The sequence below is a fragment of the Nomascus leucogenys genome, chromosome 8, assembly GCF_006542625.1.
Source record: "Nomascus leucogenys isolate Asia chromosome 8, Asia_NLE_v1, whole genome shotgun sequence".
Classification (NCBI taxonomy): domain Eukaryota; kingdom Metazoa; phylum Chordata; class Mammalia; order Primates; family Hylobatidae; genus Nomascus; species Nomascus leucogenys.
In genome coordinates, this window is record NC_044388.1 from 44,248,935 (window position 1) to 44,265,307 (window position 16,373).

A 16,373-nucleotide genomic window follows, 5' to 3' on the forward strand; every position below is an offset into this window, starting at 1 on the left:
AGTTGAAAGGAAACAAGGTTTTTTAATCAGAGGAAAGCAGGGCTAATCACTGATTAGTTGGGTTTCAAAGCGCTTGCTGGTAAGTGAGGGCTTCAGTTCATTACCAATCTAGTCCATTTTGATAATTTCCTATAAAGGTCATTTGCCTCATTGGAAGATACAAATTCCTGAACGTATGCAGTGCATGTTCTGTAAGAGAGTGAAATTTTTCATTCTTAGCCCTACCTTGAGGTCTTCTCTAACCAGGTCGTAGATCTCTAAATATTGTCTACAGCAATGTGACTGCCAGGAATTTAAGGAGAAGGTGAGATGGAGGTTTTGATGATTTTCATAATTTTGTTCTGCTTTTCTAACAGAATCATTATTTGTACCATATGGCAAGACAATAGCTATAGACTTTAGAACATTGTTAACATACAAACAAAGAGCTGGGCGCAGTAGCTCATGCCTGTAATCCCAGCACTTTGGGAGGCCAAGGCGGGCAGGTCACAAGGTCAGGAGTTCAAGACCAGCCTGGCCAACATGGTGAAACCCTGTCTCTACTAAAAATACAAAAATTAGCCGGTGTGCTCAGGATGAAGCGGGAGAATCGCTTGAATCCGGGAGGCAGAGGTTGCAGTGAGCTGAGATCATGCCACTGCACTCCAGAGTGGGCGACAGAGCAAGACACTGCCTTGGAAAACAAAAACAAAAACAAAACCATATAAACAAATGACCAGTAAAATTAGGAGGAATGGGACAGTACTCCAGATCTATGATCTAATGTTTCTTTAAGTAAAGCCAGGACTCAATGCTAGGCAGATAAAATTAGAACCACATAGTGGATTGCCAATCAGGTGTCTTCTGGGTTATGCTATTCACTGTGTATTTAGTATTATCAGTGATTTTGAGAGATTTTAAAGTCCTTTGTGAGAACTGTGGGAGTACAGGGGTATTTGTCCCAAAAAGTAAAAATTTTTTTTTTTTGGAAGGCAAGCATGACTTCTAAAGCATCTTGATTTTAAAATAATGTATGTCCACTTCTAGTGAGCATGTGTTAATGCATCTAGGACGCGATAATTCTGCACTTGACTACCAGTTAGTTTTTGTACTTATTTTTGAAAAACAATCTCACTTTGCTAGCCTCCTGAGGGCAATAGAAGCTGATGAAAATTTACCCTCAATGGTAGCTGTATTTCAACACATATTAAATCCAATTCTTTGTACAATAACATGCTATACGGGTTTGCAGCCTAGGAACAATAGGCTACACCATATAGCCTAGGTGTGTAGCAGGCTATACCATCTAGGTTTGTTGAAGTACACTGTATGAGGTTCACACAACAATGGATACATTGCTCAGAACATATCCTTGTCATTAAGCAACTCATGACTGTACTCAGTAAATATAAGGTAGTATCATTATTAGATTATGACACGTGTGCCCTACCAATATCCAATTATTTGACTAGGTCATCTATGACCTGCCATCGTCGGCTAAAATGATCCTTGAGCAGGGTTTGATATAATTCTGAAATAGGCATTAGTTTTGCATGGTAAAATCTGTAGGCTATTTGTAGGAAACAGACAATAAGAATTCTTATACCACAGGCCTAATACAAATCATTGTGCACCCCCAAATTGTTGGTTTCTGGACAAAATATACTAATGAAGTTGTCATATTGAAAGACATAGCTTATTTATCAAGCAATAGCATTTGAAATAGGGAAATCTGTAGATCTATGGTAAAAGAACGAGGTTAAGTATTTTTTTTTTTTTTTTTTTTTCAAAAAAATCAAACCAGTGAAGGAAAAACACCTCAACTGGTTACCACCTTTTTCTAAGCTCTTTACTAAGTTTTGTTTTTGGAAATGTCTGGCCCCTACAGCATGCTCCTCTTCATTGTTATCTCTGCAGATGCAGAAACTTCCTATTGTAGGTATAATATAAAATGATGTTATTACCTTTGTTGTTATTTGGTTTCTGGTTATGTTTGCCCTCAATAAGGCTGAAAGTCTCATTAGTTGTAAAGTTCCATATATTATTAGAGGGCTTTATGACGAAGTTGAGTTGTATATCATCTAGACAAATGTTAAGTGCTAATCCAACAGTTATATAAGGGTTTCTCAACCTCAGCACTAGTGATAATTTAGGCCAGATCATATTTTATTGTGAGAAGTGGGGGCAGAGAATGCTTCTCCTGTGCATTGTAGGATATTTGGCAGCGTCCGTGGCCTCTGCCCACTAGGCAGGATGCCTGGAGACACTTTTGGTTGTCCCAGCTTGGATGGGGTGAATCTTGGTTTCTAGTGAGTACAGGTCAGGGATGCTGCTAAATGCTTTATAATACACAGGATAGCCTCTACAACAAAGATTTATGTCTGACATGCTGCATTGAGACCTCCTTCTCTAGAGAGGGACAGAAGTTTGACTACTTATGCTGATTAAGACTCTGAAAAAGGATTATATTCCATACTAAAGTATGAACAGTTTTTGCAAAACTAACCTGGTAATGTTTCTTTTTCAATTTTTAAGATATGATTTATCAAAAACCATATTGGATCAATATTCTTATGAAAGTGTCACAAAGATTGGCTCTGGGCGTAGATATTTTCCAAATCATAGAAGCATACTTACCAGGGACGTGTAAAAGATTTGCTGGATTATTGAATAGTTGTGTGAGAAGGAGAAATAAACGATATTTCATGATTATTTAATCAACTAATAAAATATGTTCAGGGTTTTCAGCATCTATGTTCAGGCCGATTTAGTATATAGCACTATAAAATTTAAATGTAATCCTTACAGAAGGTCTGAGGATGCTTCAACTAATTTATCTAAAGTTACAGTTGCTCTGGATTTAAGAAACAGACTGTAAACAGGTGATGGAGCTTTGATGAGCACTGGGCAGTTAGGGAAATATTCCTATAATATGACTTGACCTTTAATGAACACATAGACACTAACATTTATGATAACCTGGAAAACACAATAAAGATGTGAAGGCTGCTTTGGGGTCCTGCAGGCATCTTTTACCTCTCAGTTCACTGAAAGATATTCTGAAATGTTTGAAAAAGTAAAATCATGTGTGGAACTTAGTATTGCATAAAATTGGGAACCAATTGTGTATTTAGCCATTTAATCCTGGACATCCTTAAATTTATAATGTCTTTCAGAAGTTTCTTTTGGATAATTATGAATAGTCAACAATCTTTTGACTATTTCAGACAAGGTTCTTCCTTTGGCTGACAAATTATGGCCAGGTGATAAAATAGGATAGTGAAGTTTTCCTTAAAAATTTTATACTTCCTTTTAGCCAATGGAATAGATAAATATATAGAGATAGCTTGAAAAGTCCAAATAAGTACAGTTCGGAGATAGCCTACTTTGGATGAAGGTAGATCTGGAAGGAAACTTTATATTTTGAGATGCTGATTTAAACCATGAGAAAAGTAAGGTGGATACTCAGAAAAGCCTTAATATATACTATTGTTGAAGCATTATTGTTCTGTAGCACCTTATACATGTATGGATTGTGCTCCTTAACAGAGTGAAATTTACAGATCATGTTCTCCAAGTATGAAAGTCTGTGAAATTATTGAAGAGAGCTCTCTCGTCAATTAATAGTGGTAACAACAAATGATCTCTATTTTGATTACATATGACTAACATGATCAATGTAAGCTGCCTCTAAACTACTAAGTCAAAGTAATAGAACAGTTATTATAGATGTTTGAATTTTTCATAATTTTAAAATTAGACATAACTAAATATATAAAGGACTGAAATAGATGAACATTGATATTCTTTCTAATTTTAAAATTCAACAATTTTTATTTAGTGATTATTAGGATGTAATAATAATTATTAGGATCTAATAATCTAATAATGGATGACGACTCTAGTGTGGAGCAAGGAGAGTTAGATGAGGTGTTCTTTGTGTTTGTCATCATTATTGCACGACAGATACTATTTTTCTACTGTTTCATTTGGAATAAGAGTAAACAGCATTTTCACAACGGGTAGGGAAGTAAGGCAGGAAGTAAATAATTTATAGGAAATAGGGCGACAGTTGCTTATTTGTCTAACAATACAGAAGCATTCTAATAATGTTGTTTGTTTTCTGTTTGCTGCAGAAGAAAGTCTTCTAGGCTTATAAAAAGGAGTTTGTTTTTTAATCCTAGCTCTGCCCCCAGAAACTTTAGTCCTGGGTAATTATAAACTTTCTTACGGATCACATTATAGTTTCCAGATTGAGTCTATCATTTCTTTAATATAACTTAAATTCTGTATTGTAATTACTTAAGTTTTTGTTGTTGTTCATAGGTTCAAGAGGTGCTCCGATTTTCTGTTATGATGAAATTAATACCAGAGGAGACAATTTTGGAAACTGTGGCACTGCATATTGTCTTTTTCAGTATGTATTTAGAAAATTATAAATCTGTTTGGAATGTAGGTTAGAGATTGCTAAAATCCTAGGAAATATATTATATGCAGTAAAATCGAATGTTGGGGATCAGGTTTTCTTCATTACATAATTTGAGCGGGACAATATTATCCACTGCCTACAAGAATGTGTGTTCAGCGCCTATAATGTTAAAACAATGACCATAAAAATGGCCCCTGTTTATTGTTGTGATGTGCTAGACATTGCTATGCAGCTTATATATATTATATATTTATAATATAGGTTATAAATATACAATTTATATACATCAAATGTGTATAAGAAGTACTTATCCCATTTACTATTGAAAAAACTGAAGACCAGAGATCATTTTCTCAAATTTCAGCAGCTATTGTGGAACAGATCACAGCTGTCATAGTGTAAAAACCGTTAGTTTTTCACTTGCCAGATTGCCTCATGAAACAAAAAAGAATCATAAGTCATTGTGCAAAAAAATATGTACTGAGAGAAAATTGTTGAAATTTGGATTTAAATTAGTAAATCACTTTTTAAAAATTTCACTATATCAGCAACCTGTGTTATCTCAGTAAACAATAAGGTAATTTTTTTCTTCCTTGTGCTTCTAGACATATTCTATGTGGAAAATTAGTCTGTACATGGGAACACAGAGACTTAATATCACGTCCAAATTTATCTGTGATTTATGCACATGTACGAGACCAAACATGTGTGTCTACATACCTACCAAGGAGAACGCCACCTCCAGTAAATTCACATATTTCAGTCACATCATATTATTCAGTTGAAGACAGAGATGAAACATTTGTACAAGATGGTTCTGTGTGTGGTCCTGATATGGTAATTAGAACTACACAAATTAAAGTGTTTTAAAATTATTTTTCTGGTTATACTCATTTTGACAATGTATTAATCAATGCATTTTCTTCCATTTTTTCTTGTGGTAAAATGCATGTAATATAAAAATTACCATTTTAACCTTTTTAAGTGTACAATTCAGTGGTATTATATACATTCATAATGCTGTAAAACCATCACTACCCTCTATCTTCATAAATCTTTTCATTTTGTAAAACTGAAACTCATTTCATTAAACAATAACTCCCCATTCCTACCTCCCCTGATCCCCTGAAAAACCACCATTCTACTTTCTGACTCTATAAATTTGACTATTATAGGTATCTCACATAAGAGGAATAATATAGTATTTTTCTTTATGTGACTGGCTTATTTCACTTAGCATAAGGCCCTCAAGTTTCAGCTATACTGTAGTATGTTAAAATTTCCTTCATTTTTAAAGCTGACTACTATTCTGTTGTAAGTACATTCTGCACTTTGTTTATCTATTCATCTGTTGATGAACATTTGGAATCATTCCATGTTTTAGCTATTATAAACAATGCCACTATAATCATAGCAGTATAAATATATCTTCAAAGCTGTGCTTTCAATTTCTGGGGGTATATACCTGGAAGTAGAATTGCTGGATCACATGGTAGTTCTATTTTTAAATTTTTGAGGAAATGCTCCACTGTCTTCCACAGTGGCTATACCATTTTACATTTCTACTAGCTATGCATAAATGATTCCAGTTTCTCCACGTCTTCACCAACACTTACTTTCTGGTTTTTTTTTTTTTTTTGATAGTAGCCATCCTAATGAGTGTGAAGTGGTATCTCACTGTAATTTTGATTTGCATTTCCCTAATGATTTGTGATTTTGAGCATCTTTTCATGTGCTTATTGACCATTTGTATATCTTCTTTAGGGAAATGTCTGTTTAAATGCTATTCCAATTTTTAAATCATCTTTTTTTGTTGTTGGGTTTTAGGAATTCTCTATATATTTTGGATATTACTCTCTTATGATATGATTTTAAAATATTTTCTTTCATTCTTTGAGTTGTCTTTTTACTCTGTTGATAGTGTCTTTTAATGAACAATTTAAAAACAATTATGAAATCCAATTAGTCTATTTTTTCTTTGGTTGCATGTACTTTTGGTGTCATATCCAATAAATGACTGGCCAAATCAATATTATGAAGCTTTTGCCCTATATTTTATTCTAAGAATATTATAGTTTTAAGGTCTTATGTTTACCTGTAGGATCCATTTCAAGTTCATTTTTGTATGTGGTGTTAGGTAAGGGTTCAGTTTTATTCCTTTGCATGTGGACATCTAGTTTCTCCAGCACCATTTGTTGAAAAGACTGTCCTCTCTCCATTGAATGGTCTCAGCACCCTTGTAAAAATTCAGTAGTATCTCTTAACCATATATGCAAGCATTTGTTTATGGGCTATTTATTCTATTCCATTGGTAATATATTAGCCTTTATGCCAGCACCACACTGTTTTCTTTCCTGTAGCTTCCTAGTAAGTTTTGAAATTAGGAAATGTGACTCTTTTAGCTTTGTTCTTCCTTTTCAAGATTGTTTTTGGGGTTCCTTGGGATTTTATATGAATTTTAGTGTAAATTTTTCCATTTCTGCAAAAAAATCATTGGGATTTTTATAGTAATTATATTGAATCTGTAGATCACTTTGAATAGTATGGACATCCTAAACTGCTTTGTTAAATTAATTCTTAAGTACTTTGTTTTAAGTACTTTTTGATGCTATCATAAATGGAAATGTATTCATAATATCCCTTTCAGAGTGTTCATTGTTACTGTATAGAAACGAAAACAGTTTTTGTATGTTGATTTTGTGTTTTGCCACTTTGCTGAATACATCGTTAATTCTAACAGTTTTGTGTAATCCTTAGAGTTTTCTACCTATAAAATTATGTCCTCTGGAAACAGAAAAGTTGTAATTGTTCCTTTCCAATTTGGATGCCTTCTATTTCTTTTTCTTGCCTAACATTTCTGGCTAGAACTTCCAGTACAATGTTGAAGAGAAGTGGTGAAAGGAAGTATCCTTGCCCTGTTCCTGATTTTAGAGGAAAAGCTTTAAAGTCTTATCATTAAGTATAATGTCAGCTGTGGGTTTTATATACGGATTTTTATCATGTTGAGGTAGTTTCCTTCTACCTCATGACTGAGTGTACTTTGAGTGTTTGTGTCATGAAAGGTGTTGAATTTTGTTAAATGCCTTTTCTTTATCAATTAAGATGATCATTTTTTCTCCATTCTATTAATGTTGTTATTACATTGATCAGTTAACATACATTGAACCATCCTTGCATTCCAGAAATCTCAATTGGTCATAGTGTATACTCCTAATATAGCACAGTTTGCTAGCATTTTACTGAGGATTCTGCATCTATGTTCATAATGGTCATTGGTCTGTATTTTTTCTTCGTAGTATATTTGTCTGGCTTTGATATCAGGATAATGTTAGCCTTATAAAATGAGTTAGAAGATATTTCCTCTTCTTCATGTTTTTGGAAACATTTGAGAAGAACTGGTGTTAATTCTTCTTTACATATTTGAAGGCATTGTGTCCACAAATTTTCTTCATAGGAAGGCTTATGATTAATTAATTAATTAAATTGTTAATTAAATCTCCTTATGAGTTAAGAGTCTGTTCAGGTTTTTAAGTTCTTCATAGTGTTGACAGGTTTTGTATTTCTAGGAATTTGTCAGTTTTATCAAGCTAATACAGTTCATTGGTAAACAATTGGTCTTGGTATTCTTATAATCCTTTCTATTTCTGTAGAATTGGTAATAATGTTCTCATTTATATTCCTGACTTTAGTAATTTGAGTTTTCTGTCTTTATTAGTACACCTACATAAAGGTTTGTCAATTTTGTTCATCTTTTCGAAGAACCAATTTTTGGTTTCATTAAGTTTATTGTTTTACTCTGTATTTTATCTCCACTTTAATCTTTATTTCCTTCCTTCTGCTAGAATTTAGTTTATTTATTCATTTATTTTTCTATTTCCTTAAGTTGTAAAGTTAGGTTGTTGATTTTAAGTTTCTCTTCTTTTTTATTGCAAGCATTTATACTAATAAATTTTCCCACTAGAACTTCTTTCACTGAATTCCATAAGTTTTGGAATATTGCGTTTATATTTCTATTTGTTTGTAAGTATTTTCTAATTTCCTTAGTGATTCCTTCTTTGATCCACTGGCTCCTTAAGAGTGTTTTGTTTAATTTCTATAGCTTTGTGAAGTTTACAGTTTTATTTAGATTATTTTTCCAAAATTTTAATTTATTTTTTTATTAGAAATTATTATTCTAAATTTTTTGATACATTAAATAATTTACTTTAAAATTTTTATATATTCATGGAGGTACATGTGCAGGTATTGGTGAGGTTTTGACATCTAATGTGCCTGTCACCTGAATAATGAACATTGTCCCCAGTCAGTTATTTTTCAACTCTAACCCCCTGATTTTTCCCCACTTTTGGGGTTCCTGGTGCTTATTATTTCCATCTTTATGTCCATGTGTACCCATTTTTTAGCTTCCACTTACAGGTGAAAACACATGGTATTTGATTTTCAGTTTCTGAGTTAGTTCATCTATGATAGTGGTGTCTACCTTTATCCATGTTGCTGTACTGCATGGGACATGATTTAATTATTTTTATTGCTATGTCATAATTCATGTATTATATATCTTTATATATTAATATATAATATATTATACATTAATATAATATAATACATTATATTCATACATAATAAATGAATTACATAATTCATATATAATAAATTCATATATAAATCATATATAATAAATTAATTATATACCTAGATATGTAGATATATAATACATGAATTACTACACAGTAATGTATATAATATAAATACATAAATAATATATAACATAAATTCATTTAATTATACTATATGATAAATGCATTTATTATATATTTTATATTGTATAATTAATATAATTTATTATATATAATGAATTCTTATATATAATAAATGAATTATATATCTAGATATATAAAGATATTTATAAAAGATATTTATATGTAAAAGATAAAGATATATATCTAGATATATAAAGGTATTTATATATCTAGATAATTCATTTATTATATATTATATATTTATATAATTAATTATATATTATATAATAAATGAATTATATATCTGTTACCTTTATACATGAATTATATATGTGTATTACCTTTTCTCCACATGAATTATGTATATGTGTTACCTTTTCTTCACATATATGTTATTATCTATAAGTGTTACCTTTTATCCACATCCTCACCAACATCTGTTGTTTTTAGACTTTTTAAGAATAGCCATTCTGAGGTCTGGCACGGTGGCTCACACCTGTAATCCCAGCACTTTGGGAGGCTGAGGAGGGTGGATCACGAGGTCAGGAGATCGAGACTATCCTGGCAAACATGGTGAAACCCCATCTCTATTAAAAATACAAAAATAGAACTCAGGATTAAGAAACTCACTCGAAACCGCTCAACTACATGGAAACTGAACAACCTGCTCCTGAATGACTACTGGCTTCATAATGAAATGAAGGCAGAAATAAAGATATTCTTTGAAACAAACGAGAACAAAGACACAACATACCAGAATCTCTGGGACACATTCAAAGCAGTGTGTAGAGGGAAATTTACAGCACTAAATGCCAACAAAAGAAAGCAGGAAAGATCCAAAATTGACACCCTAACATCACAATTAAAAGAACTAGAAAAGCAAGAGCAAACACATTCAAAAGCTAGCAGAAGGCAAGAAATAACTAAAATCAGAGCAGAACTGAAGGAAATAGAGACACAAAAAACCCTTCAAAAAATTAATGAATCCAGGAGCTGGTTTTTTGAAAAGATCAACAAAATTGATAGACCACTAGCAAGACTAATAAAGAAGAAAAGAGAGAAGAATCAAATAGACGCAATAAAAAATGATAAAGGGGATATCACCACCGATCCCACAGAAATACAATCTACTAGCCATCAGAGAATACTACAAACACCTCTATGCAAATAAACTAGAAAATCTAGAAGAAATGGATAAATTCCTCAACAAATACACCCTCCCAAGACTAAACCAGGAAGAAGTTGAATCTCTGAATAGACCAATAACAGGCTCTGAAATTGTGGCAATAATCAATAACTTACCAACCAAAAAGAGTCCGGGACCTGATGGATTCACAGCCAAATTCTACCAGAGGTACAAGGAGGAACTGGTACCATTCCTTCTGAAACTATTCCAACCAATAGAAAAAGAGGGAATCCTCCCTAACACATTTTATGAGGCCAGCATCCTCCTGATACCAAAGCCTGGCAGAGACACAACCAAAAAGAGAATTTCAGACCAATATCCTTGATGAACATTGATGCAAAAATCCTCAATAAAATACTGGCAAACCGAATCCAGCAGCACATCAAAAAGCTTATCCACCATGATCAAGTGGGCTTCCTCCCTGGGATGCAAGGCTGGTTCAAAATACACAAATCAATAAATGTAATCCAGCATATAAACAGAACCAAAGACAAAAACCACATGATTATCTCAATAGATGCAAAAAAGGCCTTTGACAAAATTCAACAACCCTTCATGCTAAAAACTCTCAATAAATTAGGTATTGATGGGACATATCTCAAAATAATAAGAGCTATCTATGACAAACCCACAGCCAATATCATACTGAATGGGCAAAAACTGGAAGCATTCCCTTTGAAAACTGGCACAAGACAGGGATGCCCTCTCTCACCACTCCTATTCAACATAGTGTTGGAAGTTCTGGCCAGGGCAATCAGGCAGGAGAAGGAAATAAAGGATATTCAATTCGGAAAAGAGGAAGTCAAACTGTCCTTGTTTGCAGATGACACGATTGTATATCTAGAAAACCCCATTGTATCAGCCCAAAATCTCCTCAAGCTGATAAGCAACTTCAGCAAAGTCTCAGGATACAAAATCAATGTACAAAAATCACAAGCATTCTTGCACACCATAACAGACAAACAGAGAGCCAAATCATGAGTGAACTCCCATTCACAATTGCTTCAAAGAGAATAAAATACCTAGGAATCCAGCTTACAAGGGACATGAAGGACCTCTTCAAGGAGAACTACAAACCACTGCTCAATGAAATAAAAGAGGATACAAACAAATGGAAGAACATTCCATGCTCATGGGTTGGAAGAATCAATATTGTGAAAATGGCCATACTGCCCAAAGTAATTTATAGATTCAATGCCATCCCCATCAAGCTACCAATGACTTTCTTCACAGAATTGGAAAAAACTACTTTAAAGTTCATATGGAACCAAAAAAGAGCTCGCATCGCCAAGTCAATCCTAAGCCAAAAGAACAAAGCTGGAGGCATCATGCTACCTGACTTCAAACTATACTACAAGGCTACAGTAACCAAAACAGCATGGTACTGGTACCACAACAGAGACATAGATCAATGGAACAGAACAGAGCCCTCAGAAATGATGCCGCATATCTACAACTATCTGATCTTTGGCAAACCTGACAAAAACAAGAAATGGGGAAAGGATTCCCTATTTAATAAATGGTGCTGGGAAAACTGGCTAGCCATATGTAGAAAGCTGAAACTGGATCCCTTCCTTACACCTTATACAAAAATTAATTCAAGATGGATTAAAGACTTACATGTTAGACCTAAAACCATAAAAACCCTAGAAGAAAACCTAGGCAATACCATTCAGGACATAGGCGTGGGCAAGGACTTCAGGTCTAAAACATCAAAAGCAATGGCAACAAAAGCCAAAATTGACAAATGGGATCTAACTAAACTAAACAGCTCCTGCACAGAAAAAGAAACTACCATCAGAGTGAACAGGCAACCTACAGAATGGGAGAAAATTTTTGCAACCTACTCATCTGACAAAGGGCTAATATCCAGAATCTACAATGAACTCAAACAAATTTACAAGAAAAAAACAAACAACCCCATCAAAAAGTGGGCGAAGGACATGAACAGACACTTCTCAAAGGAAGACATTTATGCAGCCAAAAAACACATGAAAAAATGCTCATCATCACTGGCCATCAGAGAAATGCAAATCAAAACCACAATGAGATACCATCTCACACCAGTTAGAATGGCCATCATTAAAAAGTCAGGAAACAACAGGTGCTGGAGAGGATGTGGAGAAATAGGAACACTTGTACACTGTTGGTGGGACTGTAAACTAGTTCAACCATTGTGGAAGTCAGTGTGGTGATTCCTCAGGGATCTAGAACTAGAAATACCATTTGACCCAGCCATCCCATTACTGGGTGTATACCCAAAGGACTATAAATCATGCTGCTATAAAGACACATGCACACGTATGTTTATTGCGGCACTATTCACAATAGCAAAGACTTGGAACCAACCCAAACGTCCAACAATGATAGACTGGATTAAGAAAATGTGGCACATATGCACCATGGAATACTATGCAGCCATAAAAAATGATGAGTTCATGTTGTTTGTAGGGACATGGATGAAACTGGAAACCATCATTCTCAGTAAACTATCGCAAGGACAAAAAACCAAACATCACATGTTCTCACTTATAGGTGGGAATTGAACAATGAGAACACATGGACACAGGAAGGGGAACATCATACTCCGGGGACTGTTGTGGGGTGGGGGGAGAGGGGAGGGACAGCATTAGGAGATATACCTAATGCTAAATGATGAGTTAATGGGTGCAGCACACCAACATGGCACATGTATACATATGCAACAAACCTGCACATTTTACACATGTACCCTAAAACTTAAAGTGTAATAATAATAAAAAAAAAAAGAAAAAAGATACAAAAATATTAGCCGGGCCTGGTGGCAGGAGCTACTCGGGAGGCTGAGGCAGGGGAATGGCATGAACCCAGGAGGTGGAGCTTGCAGTGAGCAGAGATTGCGCTGCTGAGCTCCAGCCTGGGTGACAGAGTGAGACTCCCTCTCAAAAAAAAAAAAAAAAAAAAAAAAAAAAAAAAAAAAAAATAGCCATTCTGACTAGTGTGAGATGGGGCATCATCATAATTTTAAATTACATTTCTCTGATCTTTGGTGATGCTCAGGATTTTATCATATGTTTGCTAGCCACTCGTATGTCTTCTTTTGAGAGATGTCTGTTCATGTTCTTTGCCCACTTATTACTGGGATTATTTGCTTTTCAGTTGAGTTGTTGTGTTCCTGGTGGATTCTGGATATCAGTTCTTAGTTGGATGCATAGTTTGCAAATATTTTCTCCCAGTCTGTAGGTTGTCTGTTTACTCTGTTGTTATTTTTTTGCTATGTAGACACTTTTTTAGTTTAATTAAATCCTATCTATCTATTTTGTTGCATTTGCTTTTGGAGTTTTAGTCCCAAGTTCTATTTGGGGTTTTAATCCTAAATTTTTTGTCCAGAAGGGTTGTTTCCTAGACTTTCTTCAGGAATTGTTATAGTTTCGGGTTTTAGGTTTAAGTTTTGAATGCATCTTCAGTAGTTAATTTTTGTATATTGTGAAAGGTAGGGGTCCAGTTTCATTCTTCTGCATTTGGCTAACCAGCTATCCCAGAACCATTTATTAGATAGAGAGTCCTTTCCCCATTTCTTATTGAATTTTGGGTGTGGATCTTTTATCCTGCAACTGTCCTGTGTTAAATTAGTTGTAGGAGTTTGATTGTGGACTTCTTGGGATTTTTTTTATGTAGAAAATAATTTGGAAATAGAGACCATTTTATTTTTTCCTTTTAAGTCTGTGTATGTTTTATTTCTTTTTCTTGCTTTACTGCAGTGGTTAGAACTTACAGTATGATGTTGAATAAGAGTGTTGAGAGGATGTCCCTGACTTTTTCCTAATCTAAGAGGAATGTATTAAGTCTTTCATCACTAAGTGTGATGTTAGATGTAGGGCTTTTTTTTTTTTTTTTTTTGCAGATGCCCCTTAAGTTGAGCTAACCATGTTCTACTGCTAACTTATTGAAGCTTTTTATTATACTTGTGTCTTGAATTTTGTCAAATGCTTTTTGTGTGTCGATTGATGTGGTCACATGAGTTTTCTTCTTTAGTTTATTGAATGTTGGATTACATTAATCAATTTTTGAATGTAGAACCAGCATTACATACTTGGTATTAATATCACTTGGTCATTGTGTATAAATTTTTTATACATTGTTGCATTTAGTTTGCTAATATTTTGTTGAATAATCTTTGTAACCAAATTCATGAAGGGTATTGGTCTGTAGTTTTTTTTTTTTGTTGCAATGTGTTTATCTGATTTTGGTCATTTTATATGGCATTATAAAATTAATTGAAAACTGTTTTTCACTCTTCTATTTTTGGAAAGAGATTGTGTAAAATGTATGTTAATTTTTTTCTTTAACTGTTGATAGAATTCTCTAGTGAAATCATTTGGGCTTGGAAATTTCATTTTTTAGGAGGTTTTAAACTATGAATTCAATTTCTTCAATTGTTGTAATGGTCTTCAGATTATAAGCTGTTTCTTGGTGATTTTTGGTTGTTCATGGTTTCCTAGAAATTGGTCAATTTCCTCACAGTTCCTGAATTTATAAATGTAAAGTTGTTCATAGTATTTCTTTATAATTCTGTGTAATGGCTGCAAGATCTGCAGTGATATCCTCTATCTCATTTCTGATATTGGTGATTTGTGTCTTCTTTTTTTAACTTCTCAGTCTTGCTAAAGTTATTAATTTCATAAAAAATTTTCAAAGAACCTGCTTTTTGTTTCATTGGTTTTCTTAGTCTTGCTAAAAATTTATTAATTTCATACAAAATTTTTAAAGACTCCACTGTTTGTTATAATGGTTTTCTTTATTATTTTCCAGCTTTTAATTTCATATAGAACTTGCAATCAATTTCATTGTTTTCTGCTTTTATTATCGTTTACTTTCTTTTGCTTGGAGTTTAATTTCTTCTTCCTTTCTTCCAGTTTCTTGAAGTGGTAACTTCAATGATTGCTTTGAGGCTTCTTCTCATTTATAGCATTTGGTCTTATAAATCTCCCTTTGAGAACTGTTGTAGCTGCATCCTACATATTTTAATGTATATTTTTGTTTTCTTTTGATTCTATGTATTTTTTTAGTTTCTTTGAGGGTTATTTGATACATGAATTATTTATAAATGTATTGTTTAATTTCAACATATTTAGAGATTTTCCTGTTGTATTTCTTTTATTGATTTCAGGTTTGATTTTATCATTATCATGTTCTCATAATTTTAATTTTTAAAAACTTGTTGAGGTTTTCTTTATGATAAGGAATATGATATATCTTGCTGCATATTCCATAGGCACTTGTAGAAATGTATATTCTGTTGATACTGGTTGTAGTGACCTGTATATGCGTCAATTAAATCCTGTTTTATTCAGATTCCTGTATATCTGCTGACTTTCTGTATAATTTCTGTAAATTGCTGAGACAAAGATGTCAAAATATCCAACTGCAATTGTGGATTTGTTTATTTTCCTTTCAGTGCTATTACTTTTTGCCTCATGTATGGAGGCTTTGTGGTTTGCAGTGTAGACATTTAGGATAATTGTGTATTATTGTTGGAATGATTATCATATCATGACATAATGTCTTCATTTGTCTTTAGTAATTTTCTTTGCTCGGAAGTCTACTATATCAGATGTAAATATAGCTACTCCTGCTTTTATGGATAAATGTTTGAATGATATATTTTTTCTGTCCTTTCTATTTAAATCTATCTCTGCCATTGAATTTGGGGTGAGTTTTTAAAAGCATCACATAGTTGAGTCATGCCTTTAATACAGTGTGGCATGTGTTTTGGTTGGTATAATGTTGTTGCCTAAGTATGTTATTTCATTATTTGTTTCCTCTGGTTCCCATTCTTATTTTTCTCTTTTCTTGACTTTCAATGGGTGATTTAAACATTGTTTTAGGATGCTATCTTGATCCAGTTATAGTGTTTCTAAGTCAGCCATCTCTGTGTAGTTTTCATAGTGGCTGCTCAAGGTTTTATGATATATGTATGTGGCCTAAAGAGGCTACTACTGTAAACATTCTGTCACTTTGAGTGAAATGAGAAAACAACCTCACTCCCATTTTAGTTGTA

General features: G+C 33.3%; 1 protein-coding gene across 1 annotated transcript in view; it reads left to right on the forward strand.

Moving 5' to 3' along the window:
• The window catches only part of LOC100607962 (disintegrin and metalloproteinase domain-containing protein 5), a 104,816-nt gene that overhangs the window by 77,056 nt on the left and 11,387 nt on the right, over positions 1-16,373 (forward strand). The window contains exons 15-16 of the mRNA XM_030818371.1: positions 4,306-4,396; positions 5,014-5,245. Of these exons, the coding sequence (XP_030674231.1) occupies positions 4,306-4,396; positions 5,014-5,245 (323 nt within the window). The remainder of the gene's footprint in view (positions 1-4,305; positions 4,397-5,013; positions 5,246-16,373) is intronic.